The 20990-nt window shown below is 43.6% G+C and overlaps 2 protein-coding genes across 2 annotated transcripts in view; one reads left to right on the top strand and one right to left on the bottom strand.

The window, feature by feature from the left end:
* The window catches only part of tinagl1 (tubulointerstitial nephritis antigen-like 1), a 21771-nt gene extending 21476 nt beyond the window's left edge, over positions 1 to 295 (top strand). The window contains exon 12 of the mRNA XM_030789178.1: positions 1 to 295. This exon is cut by the window's left edge and continues 1349 nt beyond it. The gene's annotated coding sequence lies outside the window, so the exon portion shown is untranslated.
* Positions 296 to 4852: 4557 nt separating this feature from the next.
* The window catches only part of trioa (trio Rho guanine nucleotide exchange factor a), a 77399-nt gene continuing 61261 nt past the window's right edge, over positions 4853 to 20990 (bottom strand). The window contains exons 30-57 of the mRNA XM_030788729.1: positions 20754 to 20865; positions 20451 to 20641; positions 20220 to 20321; positions 18088 to 18227; positions 17810 to 17909; positions 17275 to 17518; positions 16493 to 16791; positions 16084 to 16254; positions 12995 to 13090; positions 12636 to 12784; positions 12392 to 12458; positions 12141 to 12244; positions 11735 to 11804; positions 11540 to 11629; positions 11114 to 11257; positions 10915 to 10992; positions 10567 to 10758; positions 10245 to 10425; positions 9180 to 10024; positions 7865 to 8112; positions 7551 to 7689; positions 7431 to 7458; positions 7140 to 7302; positions 6669 to 6790; positions 6483 to 6561; positions 6027 to 6227; positions 5705 to 5843; positions 4853 to 5540 (exon numbers count right to left, since the gene is read on the bottom strand). Of these exons, the coding sequence (XP_030644589.1) occupies positions 4995 to 5540; positions 5705 to 5843; positions 6027 to 6227; positions 6483 to 6561; positions 6669 to 6790; positions 7140 to 7302; positions 7431 to 7458; positions 7551 to 7689; positions 7865 to 8112; positions 9180 to 10024; positions 10245 to 10425; positions 10567 to 10758; positions 10915 to 10992; positions 11114 to 11257; positions 11540 to 11629; positions 11735 to 11804; positions 12141 to 12244; positions 12392 to 12458; positions 12636 to 12784; positions 12995 to 13090; positions 16084 to 16254; positions 16493 to 16791; positions 17275 to 17518; positions 17810 to 17909; positions 18088 to 18227; positions 20220 to 20321; positions 20451 to 20641; positions 20754 to 20865 (5040 nt within the window). The 3' untranslated portion in view covers positions 4853 to 4994. The remainder of the gene's footprint in view (positions 5541 to 5704; positions 5844 to 6026; positions 6228 to 6482; positions 6562 to 6668; positions 6791 to 7139; positions 7303 to 7430; positions 7459 to 7550; positions 7690 to 7864; positions 8113 to 9179; positions 10025 to 10244; positions 10426 to 10566; positions 10759 to 10914; positions 10993 to 11113; positions 11258 to 11539; positions 11630 to 11734; positions 11805 to 12140; positions 12245 to 12391; positions 12459 to 12635; positions 12785 to 12994; positions 13091 to 16083; positions 16255 to 16492; positions 16792 to 17274; positions 17519 to 17809; positions 17910 to 18087; positions 18228 to 20219; positions 20322 to 20450; positions 20642 to 20753; positions 20866 to 20990) is intronic.

Raw genomic sequence — 20990 nt, 5'->3', positions numbered from 1 at the left:
AACAATGAAACCAAATATATCTCATTCAGTCTTAACATAATGGTTTCTCTAATCTAAATTATGAAAAAAAGCTGTATTATTGTCTTAATATATTTTATTCCCTGAGCTATTGAGATATTATGTGTACATTATAAACATTCCTATTGTTTCTATTCTGTTATATTTTCAGTTCAGTTCTATTGACTGTTTTTGAGATACGACACTGTCCCCTTTTTTGACAAACAAATCTAAACACACGTTAGCGAATTGGTTTTTTTTTTGTTTTTTTTTCGGTTAATACAGATTTGACCGCGTCTGAGAGGGTGCTGTGTAAATACTGTTTGTAGGATATACACGGTGAAGAGAGGATGGTAAACGCCTCATGCTTTTAGACATGTGAACCCGTCTTAGGGCCACGTGAGGTTGGCATTTTAGTCTCCGCAGCGTATCTCGTCTCCCGTGCCTTCTCAAAGGACAGTCAGCAGGATCTTCAGAGCAGTAAAATGCTAGGATTAAGGGCACAACGACCTAACATGAAATTCCAGTATAGATTGGCTCAAAACAAACACAGCTGGTCGCTTTGATGATAGAGAAAACGGCATAACGTCGTAGACTTACTTCCACGATTCACTGACTGCAGTCATATGGTGGATTCAGTAGTGTGAGAATACACTTTATGGAATGTGAATTCCAACCTGTTACAATTATGCCCTGTTTAGTTTCATGAGTTGTGTCTTGTCACTCTCTGACATAACATACTTCTTTTTAGGTTTCAGCTTAATGTACTCTGCCAGAGACTTAACACTGCTCTACCAAATCAGACCATCTTTAAGAACAACTTTTGTTCTCTGTTTCTGATGTCTCTTTTACCATCATAAGCTATGCTGACTGTTGAAAGACAAAAGCGATTATCCAGTATTATAATTTGCTCAAATCTTCTTCCTTCATAAACAGTATGATGTAATAACCCTTCTATTTGATTAGCTGTGGATACGCTTTCCCATTCAGTCATCCAAATACATCTTCCCTTGTATGGATGAACCTGTAAAACACAGCCTGGTTTAATGCAGTGACTGAGTAAACGATTGGACCCAAGTCATGCAGATGAAATGGGTGGCATTTGGCCAGTTTTTGTCTTAAGGCACCAGTAGATTTGATCTTCTCCTTTCAAATATGGACTTTGTCCAACGCAGTTGAAATAGTTTTTGCCCATACTGCAATTAATCCACGTAGAAACCTGCTGTCACTGTTGATTTTATGTTTATTTAAGTACAAACTGTAAATTGTATACTTCTGCCTTTCTGTGCAATGTATAATATGTTACTGTGTCTTGTATAGAGTGCATACTGTGTTAAAGCACCATAGAGTTCACTTGTGTGACGCAATAAAACTTCTCAATCTTAACTTCTCAGTAAATTGTTGACGTTTAATTAATGATCCAATCTGACAAAACACTTGAAATGTAAAATTAAGCAGAGGAATCATTCGGGAGACGCTGAATTCTACAGCAGTTCTATTTTCATTCAGTATATACGCTGTATAGACTGAAAATATTTAGGACTGAAATTTAATAACAGGCCTGCTTATTTAGCTATATTTCTTCCACGCACATTCTTATTTTTATTGGCAAGTTCATATCAGTTTAGAGGTATTGCATACTGATTTGGTTACAGAATAACCAACCAGTATTGTTTTGACCTCAGGAAGGACAACTTTAAAGGATTTTTCTGTACATAGGGTTTAGCTGACAGTTGGAATATTCAAAAGACTGTAAACCAGTCCAGAAGGAAAGACAAAGAAACCAGTTGTTTTTAGTCTCGAGTAATTCTAATTCTTGTGTAAAAATGTAGCCGATCACATAAAATACTCGACGGCTGTAAGGAGCAGTTGAAGTTTCCAGAGCTTGACTTTGTTCTGGCTCTGTAGCACCCCCTCCTGGTGGACGGTTTATCACCCACACTGCTCAGACAAACTGGAGAAGGTCTGAGAACGACCCAAAACGGAAAAGTTTTGTAAAGGAGGAAATGGCCTCAGTGGAGAATGACTGTCTGATTTCTTTTTTAGGACGCCTCTTAAACCCAAATCACACTTTTTTTTCCAGTCATCTGAAGTGGATTATAGAGGACAAAAAGACATAGATCACAGATCACCATGGTCCCTCTGGTAGAGAGCAGATTTAACCAACTGAATTATTCCAACGATTTAACCGTATTCCTTGAAAAGGGAAGAGCGTCCAAAAAGTTGAGTCGTTGTGAGTTTTAGGATCTCCCAGTTGTGCACTGACAATACTGAGGGGCCAGGAGTCACACTACACCTTTTGCAACCTTACCCCTGTTTTTCTCCTGTTTGCTGTCATCTAGTGGACAATTTCTCCCTTAGTCTCCAAAACGCTTCTACATGAGACTGTGTCCCTCAGGATTGCTTTATTAGTGTTATGAACACAGTAATGCCATATGTACTTCATACATACAGCCGCTGCCCAAGATACCCATAATACAATGAGAATGGTATGAATTTCTGTGTAATCAAAGGTCAATGAAATAGATCTGTAGGATTAGACCAAAAAAAAACCTTCCCCCCCCAAAAAAAACCCAAAAACAAATTATAAAGCAGGAAAGGCAAGGGTGAGCTATGTTCCATATGTTTAATTTCAAAATAACCAATGGCAAAACAAAATATTTACAGCACGTCGCGTAAACACTTATGGACTCTGTACAAAGAAATATACATGCAAAAGTATAAAATAATCGAAAATTAAACAAGTAAAAACAGTAATACATACATATAAAATATGATAAACTAAGAAGAAAAAAAAACAAAAAAAAAAACAAAAAAAAGGAAAGAAAGAGAGAAGGAAAGAAAAGACACAAAAAACAAAACAAAAATGAATCCAGTTCGAGTTCCCACGTTGGAACGGCCTCTGTACAACTTTACAATGACGAATAAATTAAAAGGTGATATGGAACTGTACAGATGAATCCACAATGTTTCTCCCTACGGAGAGAGAGAGAGAGAGAGAGTTTCTGGCCACGAGCAAACATTCTATCAGAGATTAACAATCTGAAAATGTCGGCTGACGCGTGACATAACGATCACTGGTTTCTAAGGACGTGACAAAGCAGCAAACTGTAGAGTAAGGGCTCGTCTGCTATAGGCTATGGAAGAATCTCTTACCAATGTGAATTAAGTATTGATCATTTTTCTCTCTTTTTTTTTTTTTTTTTCAAACTCGTTGAAAGGTTTATAACTAATATCTCACCAAATGCTATCCAAGGCTTTAGACATATTATAATCTAAAGTGGTAGAAAAACTATCTATACGGTCAGATATTATATAAATATCATAATTTAGAGGCTTCACATTTATGACAATGATCTCTTGCTTATCACAAGAAAACTATTCCATTGATCGAGACTTGATTATAAAGCCTACTCTTAATGCGAAAAGGGTTTCAAAATTCCCTCCCCTAAATGTGCAGAAGACCAAAACACAAGGTGTGTGAAATGTCTGTTACAGGACACCTGCGCAAAATGAGACTTTGTTTTTCTCCTACAAAATGAAATCAAAAATAAAGCTATGATAAAACATGTAAACATCCATTCACGGCTTTACGACGCATAACTTAATGCAATGAAATGTGAGAAAAAAGGTAACCATTCTTGTAAAGCTGAGAGAGCTTTGGTATACCACTAACTATGCTTAAAATCAAAAACAAACCAAACAAATAAACATAAGTGCCATGTACACATTGACCCCTGTGACTTAACAGGGAAATAACACTAAAACCAAATGAAAGTTTCTGTTTAAATAAACACAATTAACAGCAGAACTTGCAGTACCAAGTACATGCTTTTCTATATATTTATTACAGTTACAACAGATGTCTTCATAAATAGTTGCATAAACTGTTAAAGCCGCAACATTGCACATGATAAGAATCGGAAACATAACATACAACGTGAGTGCATTTACAGTATTCAGTCTTCCTTTGCCACTCTCATATCTGACTGGCTCTCTCTACTGTCACTCAGAACGTTGACTGCCCATCCCCTGCTAGGATTTGTTTTCTCCCGCCTCTGGGATGCTCTTATGGCAGCAAAAAACTCTCCAACAAAAAATTAAGAGGGCAGACACCACCTATGTACAAAGTAAGGCTTTTACATCTTTAATTTGCACAACACAATTTGTTCTAGATAAAGCAAAATAATAAACATTAAAAAAGGAGTTTGCGTTTACTTAAAGAGGTTTGACCTGCAGCAGTTTAAAAACTTCATCACCACGTGTCATGTTCATCAACTAATTCAGCCAGACAACTGAAGAAGCTCTGTGTGTATTATCCAAGATTCATACATTGTCTGATGTTTTGGCTTCCATCTCTAATGTGTATTCAAATAGGTCTGAAAAGGCGTGGACAACGATATCCTCAAGTTTTTTTTCTTTTTGTTTCGTCCTATACAGTGTCTCTTTAAGAAAGAGATATTCCTCTGGTCTGTTGAGTTGAATACTGTAAAAGCAGGAAAACAAACCGCTTGCTCTCTCTGGCTCAGGCAAAACGAAGGAAGACCCCCCCTCCCTCCCCAAAAAAACCAAAAACAAACAAACAAAAAAAACCCTCCAAACAAATAAAAAAAAAGTTCTCCAAGCTAGCAGGACAGTTTCATTGCATCACTTTCTTCACAGAAAAGCTCTGTCACCATTGTGCAGATTTGATCATATTTTAGCAATCAGTGAAATAATCAAGCTATTGCACTGACTTAGTGTGTCTTTACAAATCTTCATTTTTTTTTTTTATTGATTTCTGATCCAGTCAGCAGCAGAGGACTGGAGGAGGACTGGTTCTATCTAATTAGAACCGTACTGTCTGGGGGGGGTTCTGATTGGGTTAGGTGGTCTTCACCACATATTCTGATTGCTTGGCAAAGGACTACCAGAGTCAAAATTGGCATCTGAAAGAGGATGAGATTGTCATTAATTCATTGGCTTTTTTGGTGTTTTTTTTTTTTTCAAAATCGGGATCAGATCCTGGGCTGAAGCCTGCTATGCAGAAAGGCCCGGACCCCTCCCAGGGGTCGCAGGTCGTTCTGGTGTTTGCGCCGGTCGATGAAGGAGATAAGCCTGGAGGTGTCGATGCATTCTACAGAGCGTCTCCCTCCCCCCGGCCGCAGCCAGGGCTCCTGGAGGCAGACGGCGGCGGGGGGGCGCTTGGAGGGGTCCGTCTTTAGCAGCAGGCAAACAAAGTCCCGTGCCGCCTGGCTCACGCCCTGGAAGTAGTCCTCGGGGAAGCTGAAATCCAACCGGCAGATGTTGAGGCATGTCTCCTCCACGCTCTCATCGAGAAAGGGTGAAGCTCCGCTCAGGATCACATAGGTCACCACGCCCAAGCTCCAGAGATCGGACGTAAGCGCAACCGGGTCCCCCAGGACCAGCTCGGGGGCGGCGAACTCCGGGCTTCCCAGAATAGGGTGCACGTAATGGGCGGAGTTCAGCTGCACTGCGTCCCCGAAGTCCGTCAGCTTCACTTTGGGCTGGGAGGAGCTCTGCTCAACCAGTAGGTTTTCAGGCTGTAGAGATATCACAGAGATGGTTAGGGATGGAAATACTGCTCCAGATATTACTACGAGTCATAATTCAGCTCTAGGCTATAAATTCTATGAAGTCTACCAACAAACACACTCATATTATGCAATAACTATGCTTGCTGTGCACTTGAAAAGGTCAATCTTGCCTTTAAATCCAGGTGGACTATCCTGCAGTTGTGTAGGTAGTGTAAAGCTTCAAGAATGTCCCGGAGGTAGAGAGCCACTTTCTCCTCAGTGAGATTACCCCAGCTCACAATATAGTCCAACAGACGGCCTTGGTCAGCCCTAGAGACACACACAGACATTTACAAACACAAAAAGGTTGCTAACATGTGAGAGTGTGTTATCCATTATTTGTGACCAGACCAGACAGAAATGTGTGTATTTGAATTTGTGAGGTAGAACACATTGAGTCAGACCAGAAGTGCAAAGTGTGTGTGTGTGTGTGTGTGCGTGTGTGGTACTCACATCTCTAGGACCAGTGCATAACTGCTGGAGGTCTCAAACGTGTCCAGTAAGCAGACTATGTGGGGATGTTGTAGTTTCTGTAGGATACTGAGCTCCTGGGTGACCTGGTCACGTTTCATTAGTTTCTTATTGACCAGTTTGACTGCTACAGTCCGTTTGGAGCCCTTCTGGTCACAGCGTTTCACCACAGAAAAACGTCCCCTGGACACAGGAACAACATGGTCACCATCATTAACATGTGATGACTAATTAGTATTACTTACTCAAGATCACACATATGGAAAAAAAGAAAAACCCTTTTCTGAATGCTAGATGAGAATGACTAGCCAGGCTTATCTTATCATGTCCAGGCAAATACTGAAAAGAGGAACCGCAAAATAGTTTTGAAAACCCTATAAACAATCCCACAATTATCACAGGAACCTGGACATGAACACAAATTCTTGCTAATCTCACCTGCCAAGTTCTGCCACCTCAGAATAGAAGGACTCAAAGTTGTCCTTCCACATCACCCGTAGTCCGTCACTGGAGGTTCCTGTAAAAGTATCCATGATTGCATTTGTTTCTGTGAACAGGTCACATGTGCATTCGTTTCTCTGTGTGTGTATTCTCATATAGCCATGTCTACATAGCCAAACTTACCCAACACTCTGAGACAGGCTGTCGACGAGACACTGCCCACGTCGTTGGTGGCGATGCAGGTGTAGTCGCCGTCATCTTCTGAGGCCACGCCCACTATACGCAGTGTCGCCTCGCCTGTGTCACTGTAGGGTGAGGACGATAAGAGAGAAATACATTCATGTTCACCAGACTTGGTCATTTTCCACCCTCGGTATCCATCTCCAGGAAGCACGACTGTGCATTTGCACAGGAAAAAAAAGAGGCACAAACTGCTTACTGGTCATTTACTATCGTTATCTCAGAAAACAAGCACTCCATCCTTATTACAGATAATAAGCACACTCTCTGTGAATTAAAGAATGAAAAGTAAACTCCAGCAGCCTTCTTTATGCGATGTGAAGCAGGTTAATGTTTTTCCAGGTAGCTGAAGGGTTGTGTTTTAAAGGCACAGCTGGTGTTTTATTCGGGCCGAAGCCGTGAGCCTGTCCGTACCTGTAGGCTATGCTGAAGTGGCCGTTGTTCGTCAGCGTGCTTTGGTCGGGTCCTTTCCAGGTGATGGTGGCTTTGGGGCGACCACACACCTTACACCTGAGAGTGACGCTCTCACCCTTATCACAAGTGACGTCGCTCAGGGGAACGAGGATCTCCGGTGGAACTGCGCACAAAACCACATCGCACAGTCAGGCCTTCTTTTAATGAGGACAGTTACAGACAACACTTCAAACAATGCCCTGAGCGAGGAAGAAACTGGGAAACTCAACCTACAGAAATACAATAACTTACCATCATAGATGTAGTTAGGATTTAGAAGCTGCAATAAAAAGACGAGATACAAATGAGACATCAGAAAAACGGGTAATGAAAAGTAAACAAAAACAGAGACCTTTCCGTGTGACTCATTACCTTTACAGAAACCTTGTTGGCTAAGCCCTCTCTGGATTTTCTATAACCGTTTTCAAGCTTGCCCTCCTTTTTCCCTTCCTTTTCTCGTTTTTCTGATTTCTTCCGGATCCGAAGGGATGTATGCCATGAAGATGATTTCCTGTTGAAACATTGAGGATCAGATAAATTGAAAATATCCACCAATTTAACATAAATAACAGCGCGACCACTAGAGGGCAGCAGACTACTCCTAATACCCACTATCCTAACACAGTCAAGGATCTGAGCATCAAACCAAATAGAAACCCTATCTATGAAATATGGCTCTTTCGTACTTGATGGTGCCTTCCGGAGCATCGGAGATGACGGCGGAGGTATGGCCCAGCACGTAGCCGGGGATCCAGCCCTCGGCGGCCGGGCTCTGGTCGGTGGCGGCACGGAACACCAAAAACATGTTCTGCTGGTTGGAGGCGAGGATCTGAACGACCTCGCCCTGACACACGTTAATCTCATCCTCTTTCAGAGCCACGTAGTCCTGCGTCACGAGCATGGTGGAGATGTTACTGCTGCTGCTGCTTTCACTCTGTGAGGGCCGAAATACAGATGAGGTTCAAGAGTGAATTTCAATACATGAGGGGAGAAATTATAGGTTTAAACGGATACGCACGGGCGCTTCATTCTTTCATGACACACGTGCCTTAAAAAGCAAATTCTGATCAAACATGTTTGTGAGATTTCAGTATTCCTCAGAACTGATCCAAATATTAACTACTCAAACACAACATCCAGTTAGAGTCATCAGTAGAGGTCAATATCTAAGAAAAGCACAATCCATTGGCTCACACCCGTGCATTAGCTGATCATTAACCGGAGAATTTCACTGAAGTAATGATCAGTTACAGAGATTCATATTGCAATGCTGTATATTCCCATAAAGCTTTAGTCAGTTATATTTACACAGAAAAAGAAAGGTGAGCCAATTAGGGCAGTTTTACACCTTGAGAAAGTGTAGAACCAAAAGCAAGGCCAGAGAGGAAAGAGAGGGAGGTGGAATAGAGAAGTGAGAAGCTACGTCATCCAGAGATCAGACCAATCTTTCACTTTTAGGTCATGTAAAAAAAAAAAGCAAGTCAATGCATTCCCATGAATCTGAACCAATTCCAGAGAAAGAACGTGATTCTTCAGAGTTAGTAAGACAGACAATGTTTTACTTGTGCAGGTGAAGATTTCAGAGAGGCAGGTAAAGATGCAGTTTTTGTAGCAGCAGTGTTAGGAGACTCAGCCTCAGTTGCCTTCTTTTGAACAGTAACGAGAGGAAAGAACAATGGTCCAGGAAGAAGTAGTCAAGCTGAGAGTGGAGTAGTTGAAGAAAAATTCTATCTATTTGCAAAGGGAAGTTTTTCTCAAAACCCTTGTTATAAAACAGATGTTAGTAGCCTATTGGTATATTTACACATTCAAAGAACTCAGAAATCCACACAGAGGAGGAACCCAGGTGTTAGAGGCATAGAGCAGTTAGGAGAAGTCCAGAAAGAGTTAGTAACAAGGACAGAGAGCAGGTTGTCTTGTTGTGAAGGTCTAACAGATCTAGCCTCGTGGAGGAGAGAAGCAGAGTGGCCTTGAAGCCTGGGGCTGGAGTAGAGCTCTTACCCCATTGCTTTGGGTTGACTGAATGGACTGCTCGCTAGCAGAGGAGCAGGTACTCATACGGTCAGCCTCCTTGCTGTGGCTGGAGTGCCGCTGACTTTGGTTCTGGTTCTGTCGGCCCAGAGTCTCACAAGCTTCCCCAGGGAAGGTGAAGGAGCCAGGCCGGCTGGCCGGGGATGCTGGCATGGACGTCCAAAATGAAGAGGAGGATGAGGAGGAGCCTCCGGCTGTCTTTTGCACTGGGCTGCAGGGTGGGCCACTGTCCTTGCCAAAGGCCGGTGTGGCTAACGGGGTGGCCATTGGAGATACTGTACCAGGTCGTTGCTTCATCAGGGACAACGGGTTCACCAAGGCGCGAGGAATGGGTCCCGGGCCTTCCCGGTTCTCTTTGGAAGGGCTCTCGACCGAAGCGGTCCGTTTAGAGTGAGGGCTCCCTGACACCTTCATCTTAGGAGGAGCTTCCCGGTTTGTGTCAGCCTCAGAAACATTGGCCGGGTTAGGTGTAGAGGGTGTCGGATTAGAACCCCCAGAGAGGGGCCGGGGGGACATACCTGATATTTTGTCTGGCCCGTCAGACTCGCCAGGTCCTGAGCCCAGGGCGGGCGAGTGGTGGCGGAGGGGCTGGGGCAGGCGGGAAGGCTGGGGGATGCGGGACGGCCGTGTCCGAGAGCCTGGCCCCGCCAGGACACTCCCTCCTCCTCCTCCTCCGCCGCCGCCGCCGCCTGAGGCCACACATGGCATGCTTGGCCCTCCGCTGCCCCCAGCCTGAGCACTGCCTGCAGCACCACCGGGACCAGCCGCACCCCCTCCCACATGGTTCCGCTGGTACTCGATAGGAGAAGTAAGCGCTGCAGTGGGAGACAGAATGAAATTAAGATATTACTCAGATGATGACAAATGACTGTCTGACGTGCTCTGTGACTATGACATTTATAAAGCCATTGATATATTGTTATGGGATTGCATACTGGATCATATGGCACAGCTGACAGAGTACCATTAGCCTAATTGTATGTAAACTGTTTTTGATAATGTCCGTAATAAACGAGACAGAGTGTGTTCATGTACCGTTGAGGAAGTTGCGCTGGGTCTCCAGTATCTGGCTGATCTGAAGCATCCAGACCTGTCGTACTCCGGGGTGGGACGAGTGCAGGATGTAAGCCTCAGTGCCGCCGTTAGCCGTTCTTGAGGTCAGGGTGAACTTGCAGGGGTCACCATCCGCACTGTCCTCCAGCCCTAAACAGCTCATCTACGAATACACACACAGGCATCAGAATGGTATTCCATCCAGTACCATATACTCTAAAACACCAAGGTCCTACTTGTTAAATTTAACTGAACAAATCCTTCCTAAGCCTTCCTTACTAATGAACGGACATGTCTTCTGTACCTTGATGCTGCTCTTGTACATGAAGCCGGGCATGGAGAAGCCCCTCTTTTTATCGAGGGGCTCACTGAAGATGACAATCTGCTCAAAGAGGAAGACTCTTCTCTCCTTCATCCTGCCCAGCAAACCTCCCTCAGGATCTGACACCATGAATGTGTCCTGTAGGAGGAGACGACCCTGAGCCACGATCTTCCCCTGAGTGAAATCGGGGGGAAGAAAAGGAGGAAGAAAAGCAAGATGAAAGAAACAAGGTTCATGAGTTATCCTTGGTTAACTAAATGGCAATCAATCAATCAATCATTGCTTTGTCTTGATCTATTTAATCAAATTATTTGTGGTAGAGAGCCATACATCAAATCCTTGGAGTCGTCCAACATTCATCATGTCGTTGCATCGTTTTGGTACAATGCACATGACCTCCACTGCTTTCTGTAACACATGCACAACATCACAGCAATTACGGGGAAAACAGAGAACATACGAAAAAATTGCTCAGAGCCAATTAATGGCCAAGTTGAATCACGTGATGAACAGAGAGAAAGGTTCTTACTTCCAGATCCAGACTATCCAATCCAGCTTTTTTTGTGAACTTGAGGAAGTCTTTGAGCAGCAGCTGGTATTTCATGATCCTCTGCACAGGTTTGATGAGCAGGTCTGTGATCTGAAGCCTGTGGCCCAGACGTTGTTTCAGATCCTGAGGGTGGTTGAGAGAGAGAGATGAGAGGTTGGCATGTCATGTAACATTACAGTTAACAATGACCCATGCAAGGGTGTGCACAGTAAAGATCTGATGAAGGACACATATGTCTGTAACTGTACCAGAACTTGGACACAGGAGATGAAGTATCCCTTATGGCTATTACTGAGCGGACCAATCAGTTAGCACATGCACAGACATAAACTTTCAATCACTAAATGCACTAACAACACTCCTGGAACACTGGACTTGTCAATAGTGGAAATAAAGGGCACACACCTCAAAGTAGGTGTCAATGTACTCCGAGACTATGTGTTCTGATTTGGGTTTGTTTTGGCAGTAAACAATGTACATTTGCAACCTCCGTTCCTATAATACAAAAATAAGACACAATGGATTAAAACACCTTGACTCTTTTATAGAGTAAAATAATAGGCATGTTTATATGAGACATGCTGAACACGAGGGCCTTACATGTTTCACAAACAGAGGGCCCAGTCGGTCAGGGTCTTCAAGGCACTTCTCCAGCTCGCCCAGAAAGAAACTGAAACATCAGAAAAAAAAACAAAAAAACTACTCACTACATAGCCATGTATCTTATTGATTTAATTACCTATAATCCTAACCCCCATCAACCTGAATCCACAACATGTAATTGCCAATGAACTCTTTCTAGTCTTCACATAGCTGCCACCTCAGGCCAGATGAGACGAACTAAGCACGCACTTCAGTTCTGGCTTTAGTCAGTCTCTACGGTTTTATACCACTTCTAATCCAACTTCATCATAACCACAGCCAGGGAAAAGCAGTCACCAAGACGAGAGTAAAATGTCTTGTTGGTGTAAAGCTGAGCTCACAGGGTGAGGGATGTCATACGTACTCTTTGTGCCAGTCGTAGATCTGGTGGATGTTTCCAAACACAATCTTATCTTTTCCTTTCATGTCGTCAGGAACACCATCCTCCTTCATCCTGGTCATGTAACCCTTAGAAGCAGAGATATGGAAATATTACATCAAAGAACGCCTGAGAGCTGGAATAAAACCGATTGTTAAATAACTGAACAATGTGAAGAATTAAAGCTTAAGTAAAGGTATTACATCAGTAGATCAGGAGTATGGCAGTTCACATACCTCAACAACCAGACCCAGATCCCTCACATAGTCCCTCTCTGTCTCGACCAACTCCAGTAGCACATAACTGAGGGAGAAGAAAGCAGGAATGAGAGAGAGAGAGAGAGAGAGAGAGAGAGAGAAACAGAGGGAGAAAGATGCATAAGGTTATTGGAAATAAGACACAGCCACAGCATGTGTGCGTGCCGTGATAAGAGAGAGAGAAAACGAGAGAGAAAAATATAGAGAGGTGAAAGCCACTCACTGTCGTCTTTTGAGGAAGCCGGTCTTGCGTTCCTCGACCTCATCGTTGGGCGAGGAGGAGGAGAGAAGAGAGTTGTCTGAGGGGTTGAAGGAAGGGCTGCTGCTGTCCCCCTGCTCCACAGACAGAGAGCTGGGTCGGTCCTCTAGGGCCTGAGGAACACAGATCAAAACCCCATGTTACACACTGAACTTCCCCACACACACACGAAAACCCTACACGAGCAAAGGACGAAAGAGAAATGATTCAAACGTTTAGAAATCAACTGAAAAACAAAAATTCAAAACACGAGCTATAGAACGCACACAACGACTAAGAGCCAAACTAAAACTACACGGATACAGGCATGCTCGCAGACCCACCATCTTGCTTTTGACCAGTTCTTCGATGGCACTGACTAGTTCTGCAGCGCTTGGCGTCTCTGAACTAGAGGGCCGAACCGAGAGACGAGACGACGTCTGGCCGGGGGGGAGAAAACGACGAGGGGGGGGAGAGAGAAAGACCAAGTTGAGATGTCTTGAGGTAAGAAAAGTAAAAGAAAAAAAAGAAGAAAAAAAGAAGAAGAAGAAGAAAAAAAGACCCTCCCCAAAAACTAAGGCAAACACACCTCCATGTGGATGCATATACAACAGGTTACCTATAGTTAACCTGCATTCACTGAACCCTTTGTCTTTTAAGTAAGTCTTGCTGTACGAGACTTACGTAAAAGACTTGATTAAAAAAAACAACAAAAAACAAATTTTCCTTTAACTATGAAATTATGTAAAGTAATAGTGCCACAGGGTTGTTTAATTAGGTCAAAACTAAACCACAATAAATTTGTGCAAAATATTAAAGGCTTATTTTATTTGAGCCTAAATTCAGAACCTAAAGTCTAGATAAGATTTTATACCAGCTGTGCCTCTCTAAACAACCTGGAAATATGTTGACACACAGTCTGAGGTATCAACATATTTCATCTTACATTTCATATTTCATTATATTTTATTCACATCTGACAGACAAATCACTTAGGAACTTATAAAGACCATGCTCTTCCCCACTGTGTATTAACTAATATTAACCATGACAAATGATGACACCAAATCACTAGAAGAGATTCATCTGGCATCTTGAGCTAACTTTATCTGTAGCCTGCGACAAGGCAGCCATCACACAGAAGTACAGGAAAATCTAACAGAGAGTCTCTCACCCTTGCTGTGCCTTCCAGACTTTCCAATTTGTGTCTGGGACTGGCCTCTGGTCTGCTTAGCTTTTAGATGCCAATTAGACGGCCGAGTGGATAATGAGAGGGTAGAGCACAGAGGGAGGGGGGAGGAGGGGGAGGGAATGGGCGGGGCGGGGGGAACGTTAAGAGGGGAGGAGAGTGAGGAGGTGTTCTCTGAGATTCAGAGTCATCCTCAGGCACATGAACCCCTCTGACCGAGCGTGCGCCTTCACTCTCTCTCTCTCTCACTCTCACTCTCACTCTCACTCTCTCTCTCTCTCTCACACACAGACACACACACAAACCCCTTAGACCAAGCACACACACAGACACACACACACAAACCCCTCAGACCAAGCAAACACACACACAAACCCCTCAGACCAAGCAAACACACAGACACACACACAAACCCCTCAGACCAAGCAAACACACAGACACACACACAAACCCCTCAGACCAAGCAAACACACAGACACACACACAAACCCCTCAGACCAAGCAAACACACAGACACACACACAAACCCCTCAGACCAAGCAAACACACAGACACACACACAAACCCCTCAGACCAAGCAAACACACAGACACACACACACAAACCCCTCAGACCAAGCAAACACACAGACACACACACAAACCCCTCAGACCAAGCAAACACACAGACACACACACACAAACCCCTCAGACCAAGCACACACACAGACACACACACACAAACCCCTCAGACCAAGCAAACACACAGACACACACACAAACCCCTCAGACCAAGCGCACACCTCCGATCTCTTCGCTCGCTCTCTCTCTCTCTCTCTCGCACACACCCCTCCTTACACATGTGCCTTATTATACTCTGAAACTGGTCATAGAGTCAGGAGATATTCTGAGATACTGAGTCTGATCAAAATTCGAAAGCTTTGGAAGAACTGAGTTTGACAATGCTTCACAAACTCAAACAAAAACATACTGCAAAAATTAAGAATAAATACTCAACTAAAAAAAACATGGACTGGGGAAATTCTGTGCTCAGGTAAATTAAAGAAAAAAAAAAAAAATCAGACACCTCTACGGGATGGCACTAGAGTGAACAGCCAGAGAGGAATTCCCCCTTGAAGAGGGAAAACTGAAGAGAAACTTAAGGGGGTTTCTATCAAAGTGGTTTTCTATCAAGTAAACCATATATGTTTGTATATTAGCTGACTCAAGCAAAGAACAGAAGAAAACGCCAACGAAAAGTCGTAATAGGGGGAGGTGCTCTAAACTCTATTGACTAGGCTAGAACATGGGTGTAAAAAAAAAAAAGAGAAAAAGAAAAAAAGAGAAAATAGCGCTGATGAAGGGAAGGAGGCCCATGAGGGAAGGAGTCAAATGGAGAGGTATGGAAACTGAGATAAAACAAAGACAGGACACAAATCAACGTAATGCTATGGCAAACCATACAGCCAAGAAACAAATAAAACAAAAAACAAAAACAAAAAACAAAAGAGAAAAAGAAATTAGTGTCTCAAGCTGTACACCGACAGGAGTGAGCCCATTTAAACCTGATGCATTTCATTGCATTTCTCTCATCAGCAGCAGAAACATATTGAAAGTTTAAGGTCAGGGAACACAGTCTGTTGAAAGCCTGGCTTCGTTCGGATATTACAACTCTTATTTACTGGAGGGTTTAAATAGTGCTCTTTGGAAATGTTTCAGTGACCTCTGCCAAAAGTAAATCAACAGGGTCACTGCGTGTGTGTGTGCGGGCCAAGCTTTCAGTTTGCGTCAAATTAGTTGAACAAAATTACTGGTACAATGCAATGCATGTTGTAATCTTAGTCACATAAGATCACGTTAAAAGCATTACCAATTCAATTAGCAATAGTGAAAATATCCAACTGAAAAGAGGTAAAAATGTCAACAAAATCAAAGTATCAAGTGTAAAATAAAGGATGAGAATTTTCAAAACAAACAAATGTAGCCTACTCTCCTAATTGTAAGGCAGTGGATTTCTATGACAACCAAATAGTGCTATAGAGAGGAGACAGTTCTGTTTAGTAACTGCTCGCCAAGGACACTGAAAAGTTCCTTTTCAACGGTTCTAGAGGTTTTTGAAGTTTCACAATCACTGAAGGAGCTCATCAAATGACAACTCAGAGGTTTTGCTGCGGTGTAAAATCTTTCCCACTACCGCTCCCGTAAGATAGCAGTCTTTCTATTGACCCCCATCCAACAGCCACCAGCCTGTGGTCAGAAGTCTCACCTTGTCGTCCTGGGGGTCTGGTTGGAGTAAACTATGCTGTTGGATGGCCATGGGCGGAGGCAGGGGCACCGAGTCGGCCCCTTCCTCACCCTCCTCTTCTCCACAGCTCTGCATGCCCGACGACGAAGACTTAGAGAGCGTGCCACTGCTCAGGCCCTCATTACGCACACGCTGCACGCAACAGGAAGAGAGAGAGAACAACATTACTCAGACAGCAAATGGATGCTAACCACTGGTAACGTAGGAAACAGAGACCAAAATTTGAAAAAAGAGGAGAAAATGAAAGGTCAAGAGGAATAAAGGGGAAGAGGCAAAGTAAAGAGAGAGGAATACGACAGTAAAGTGATGCTTTCTGAGAGATGTGGAGGATAAGGAACAAACGAACGGAAAGGGAGATGGAGAGACCGACCTCCTCGATGGTCTCGTCCTGAGGGGTAGCGGCGCTGTCGTCCGAGTCTTTCTGCGAGCCGGCGTCTGCGCTCTTGCGCACGTCGCGGCTCTTCTTGTTCTTGTGCGCCAGCTTCTTGACGTGGCCGTCGGCCTTGCCGCTGCTCAGGCGCCGCACGGGGCTGGTCAGCCACTTCCGCAGGGTGTTGCCGGGTCGTTTGGGCCCGGGGGAGCTCTGGGAGCCGTGAAGCCCGTGGCCCGGCTGGAGCGTGGCGGAAGAGCCCGGTAAGATGGCGTCGTTACTGCAGACTGACAGCGTGTCTGAGATGGGCGCAGAGGAAAAGAATGAACGAGCAGAGTCGCTAAAGAGACGCTACTACCAATCAACCCCTGCTGCAGAGCCAGAGAAAAACCTCATTAAGGAAAGTGTATCGATTCCCCAGCTCATCTACGGCACCGTCGGTGTATCAGATTACAGTCGATATCTGATTACAGTTTTATGTGGTCAGCGGAGGCCATTAGTTCTGTTTGAGTGTTTGAGATGTGAACATCTCACAACAGGATGCCCTGATGCCCACTCATTCACTATTTAACCAGGCTAATGTAAGCTCTTTTTCAGCAGATACCACACAATCTTACACTAGTCCACCAACATGATTTTTCTGAACGAGTAATCAGCTAAAGACTGTGTAATAAATGACCAAACGCTAGCTTGTATTTTCCTATAAATCTAACTGTCTAGAAGTATAAACAGAGTCATAATTGGATGAGACCTGACATTCATTTCTGTGAATATATTCTAACCTTTGTGATTGAAGATGCCCTCCATCTCCATGCTGCTGCGGGAGTGGGCGATGCAGAGCATAGCGCTGGGTACCAGGCCCTCCTGGGCGGGCGAGCGGTCGGTGGTCCTAACCAGGCACCATTCGGGTTTTTCGTGGAGCCGCTCCAGCACCTCCACGGTTTGGCCTCTCCGCACGGTCAGCTCGTTACTGTTTCCAGCCATGAAGTCATGGATCACCACGGTCAGCTCACAGCCTCCAGAGAGCTGGCAAACACACAGAGACTTCAACCGTGAGCCACTGCAGAGTACCCAGATATAGCAGTACGGCAATACAAGTCTGTCATGATTAAGCTGTATTATCCCCTTTATCTTTTCAGGGGTGAGAACGGAACCTATTCAGAAGACAGAACTCAGTGGGTTCCTGAGGGATTTTTTTTTTTGCTGGAGACAAAAACAGAAACGTGGATGTGGTATCTGCTTGACCTGAGCCCACTGTTCAGGGTACAGGTGTATGGTCTGGGTATGGAAAGAGGAGCATGGATTGTGAACTCTCACCTTGTCGCTGTCCAGAGTGTTCTGGGAGGTGCGGGAGGCCAGGGAGATTGTGTCTGGCTGACTGCTACCATCACCCTGACTGTCCAGATCCTCTCCATCTCTGTAAAAGGTACAGTTTACACAGACTCATGAAAAAATCATGTTCGCCGTCTACTGTGAAATAAGATGTACCCTAGAATTTTGTACCAAATAACAGAGGACAACAGAAAAGAACAGAAGACAACAGGACAGAACAGACTGTTTAAATTTAAGGATGTTCCACTGGCCTGGGTGTGTACCTGCGGCCCTTGTGTTTGGCCGTGGAGGGTTTGGGGATGTGGATGGGCTCCTTTAGCGCCCCCTTCAGATGGATGGTACGCTCCTGAATCACCTCTCGAATGTGCTTGATCCAGTCCTGCTTGTTCTCTATACTGGAGGCCTGTAGTGTGAGGTTGTGTGGGCGCGGGTGTGGAAGTGAGAGAAGAGTAAAGAGAATTGATTAATTCTGGTATCCTTAATTTCTCGGCTATTTGTAATCTACAGGTTAACTGTCATTGACAAACTGTACTCACCATAGCTCCATGTTTGCATCCCTGACTTAGCTTAGTTTGAAATATAGAATAGAGAATTTCACTACTTTTTCAAAATACAATACATTACATTTGACAAAGTGGCTTGAGAGACAGATGGACAACACTGATAATTTTATGCCAATGTAATTCCAATTTCTCCAGTGCATTATAATGGATGGTTTCTGGACTGCTATGACCAAGACTGTTATACTGTCATGACTCTGTACTCTATTAAGGAGCACTGATTGGACCACTGTCCTCATTCTGTCTATTGTATAATGGGATATTAACTGTAGCACTACCAGAACTCTATAAAGTGACACTTAAAACAATAATAACTAATTCTAACTTTTGTTCAATGCTGTAAAGTGGTTTTAAACTTAAAATGAATATGATTACCACTAATATTAAAATGATGATCACTGTTTCAATATCTTACACGTTTATCCACAAAATGAACAGCTAAACTGAATGGTCATACTGGAGACTAGTCTCTGATAATGAATGGAAAATGAGACTTCTACAGCTGCTCTGACAATCATAGACAAGTCAACCACAGACATTTACAATGTAATACATTAAAATACAGAGAGTGGAAACTCTACAGTTTAACTCACAAAACAGATAAAACAGACATGCAGTTATTGAGCGATTAGTAGAAAGAGACAGAAACCATTTATAATGCACACAACCATCAATGTCTTTCAGAGAAGTTAGTTAAGCAGTTAATATGAACATTTGCTTATATGTCTGTTTCAGAGAGGTCAAATTGAGCAACATGCTTTTCCAACAGTTGACTGAACAGATGCTTGTGACTAGGCCTAAGTGTAAAATTATTAAAGATAAAGAAAAAAAAAAAAAAACGGAGCGAGAGCAAAAGGTCAGGACAGAGGATAATAATTAGGCGCATGTGGGAAAGGATGAGTCTATGAAAAAGTTTCAATACGAATTCAGCCTAGTTTTTCCTTTTACCCCATGATTAACTCATCACTTTATGACAAGTCCAACGATCTCGAGTAGGAAAGAGGAAGATCAGTTAGAGAAGATCTGATCAGGTCTCATGCTTTTATCTTCAAAGTAAAGACAATGATTGATCATGAATGCCCTTATTAAAGTTGAAACTTTCTTAAAAATTTTGGAACTCTTTTCAAATTGTATTTTCATGGAGAGAAAAAAACCCTGTGAAAACTGGTAGCTGTGGGTCCAAGTTGTGGCTAGAGTTGAATTAATCATGAGGTAAGAGAAAATTTGAGCTTTTTATCTGCAGGCTCATAATTAAACACAAGAAAAGAACAAGATCATCCATATTCCCATGGCTGAGAAAATGAATGTCCAGTGAGGGGAACCAGGGAATGTAAGTGCATATCTCAGGAGTTTTAGGGGAGAAAATCAAGTCAACTGAGTTGGCATAAGCATGTTGTCCCACTAATACTAGTTCAGTTTCAGAGATACAAACATTTACATAATGCCTTCACGGGCCACAGAGTACACAGACGGACAGCGAAATACGCTTTACAAAGCACAGAATCACCCAGGACACTGTCAGAGAGAGAGAGAGCACTCTACACAAAGAGCTGGAGCACCACAGCAGAGCACCATAGAGTCATGCTACCAAGCAGTGTCAGTGGGTAAAGAGAGAGACTGTGAAGAAAGGAAAGCAGCAATGAGAGAGAGAGAGAGAGAGAGAGGGGGAGAGAGAGAGAGAGGGAGAAAGAGAGAGAGAGGCAGAGAGAGAGAGGCAGAGACAGAGAGAGAGAGAAAGAGAAAGAGAGAGAGAGGCAGAGAGAGACAGAGAGAGAGAGAGAGAGAGAGAGAGAGAGAGCTATCGAGCTATCAATCTGAGCCCAGCCTACTCTTACCTTCAGCACGATCTTGTTGTCCGAGGTGGGAGTGCGCCCCACCCAGAGGGCAAATTTACAGGGGTCTCCCTCTACATGCTCAGTTACGCCCAACTCAGAGGTCTACACAAGAGAAGAACACACAGTGCGTAAACTAATCAATAACACTGCCACTGAAATTACAACACAGTTAGCAATCTTGACTTGAATGAGCTCATGTTGTAATGTAGAACTAAAGAAAGACAAACTTACAAAGAGCTTGCTCTTGTAGATGTACTTGCTGCGTCCATTGGAGTCTTTGACCTCCTTGCTGAAGACGAGTGACATTTCGAAGAGGAAGAGATGGCGTTCTCGGCCCTTCCTGATCAGGGTCTTTGGGTCCCATACCTGGAAGGAGTCCTGCAGGATCAGCTCACCCTGTGACTCAATGTTTTCGTCAAAACCTGGGAAACAAGGCGATCATGAGTGTCTTAAACACACACAGTCACTTCAGCTCAGTGACACAGTGAGAAAGGCGAGGGATGTGTGTGTGTGTGTGTGTGTGAGTACACTCACCCTCCAACATGCTGAGGTGCATGGCATCGTTAGCTCTCTTGGGGACACTGAGCATAACCTCCAAACCATCCTTAATTTCTCCTTTACCCTCCTCACAACACGTCAAAAGTTCCTACCACACACACACACAAAATCAATATTTATACCAAATCAACCAAACAAGTTCCATATCAGTGTGTTTAGGCAGAGAGGATTAAACAAACTGCAGTGACCTATTTGAGTTGGGTGAGTCTGGTT

This window comes from Chanos chanos, chromosome 12, assembly GCF_902362185.1.
Source record: "Chanos chanos chromosome 12, fChaCha1.1, whole genome shotgun sequence".
Taxonomy (NCBI): Eukaryota; Metazoa; Chordata; class Actinopteri; order Gonorynchiformes; family Chanidae; genus Chanos; species Chanos chanos.
Note: the sequence above shows the minus strand (reverse complement) of the source record. Positions and strands in the feature narration are given on the sequence as shown.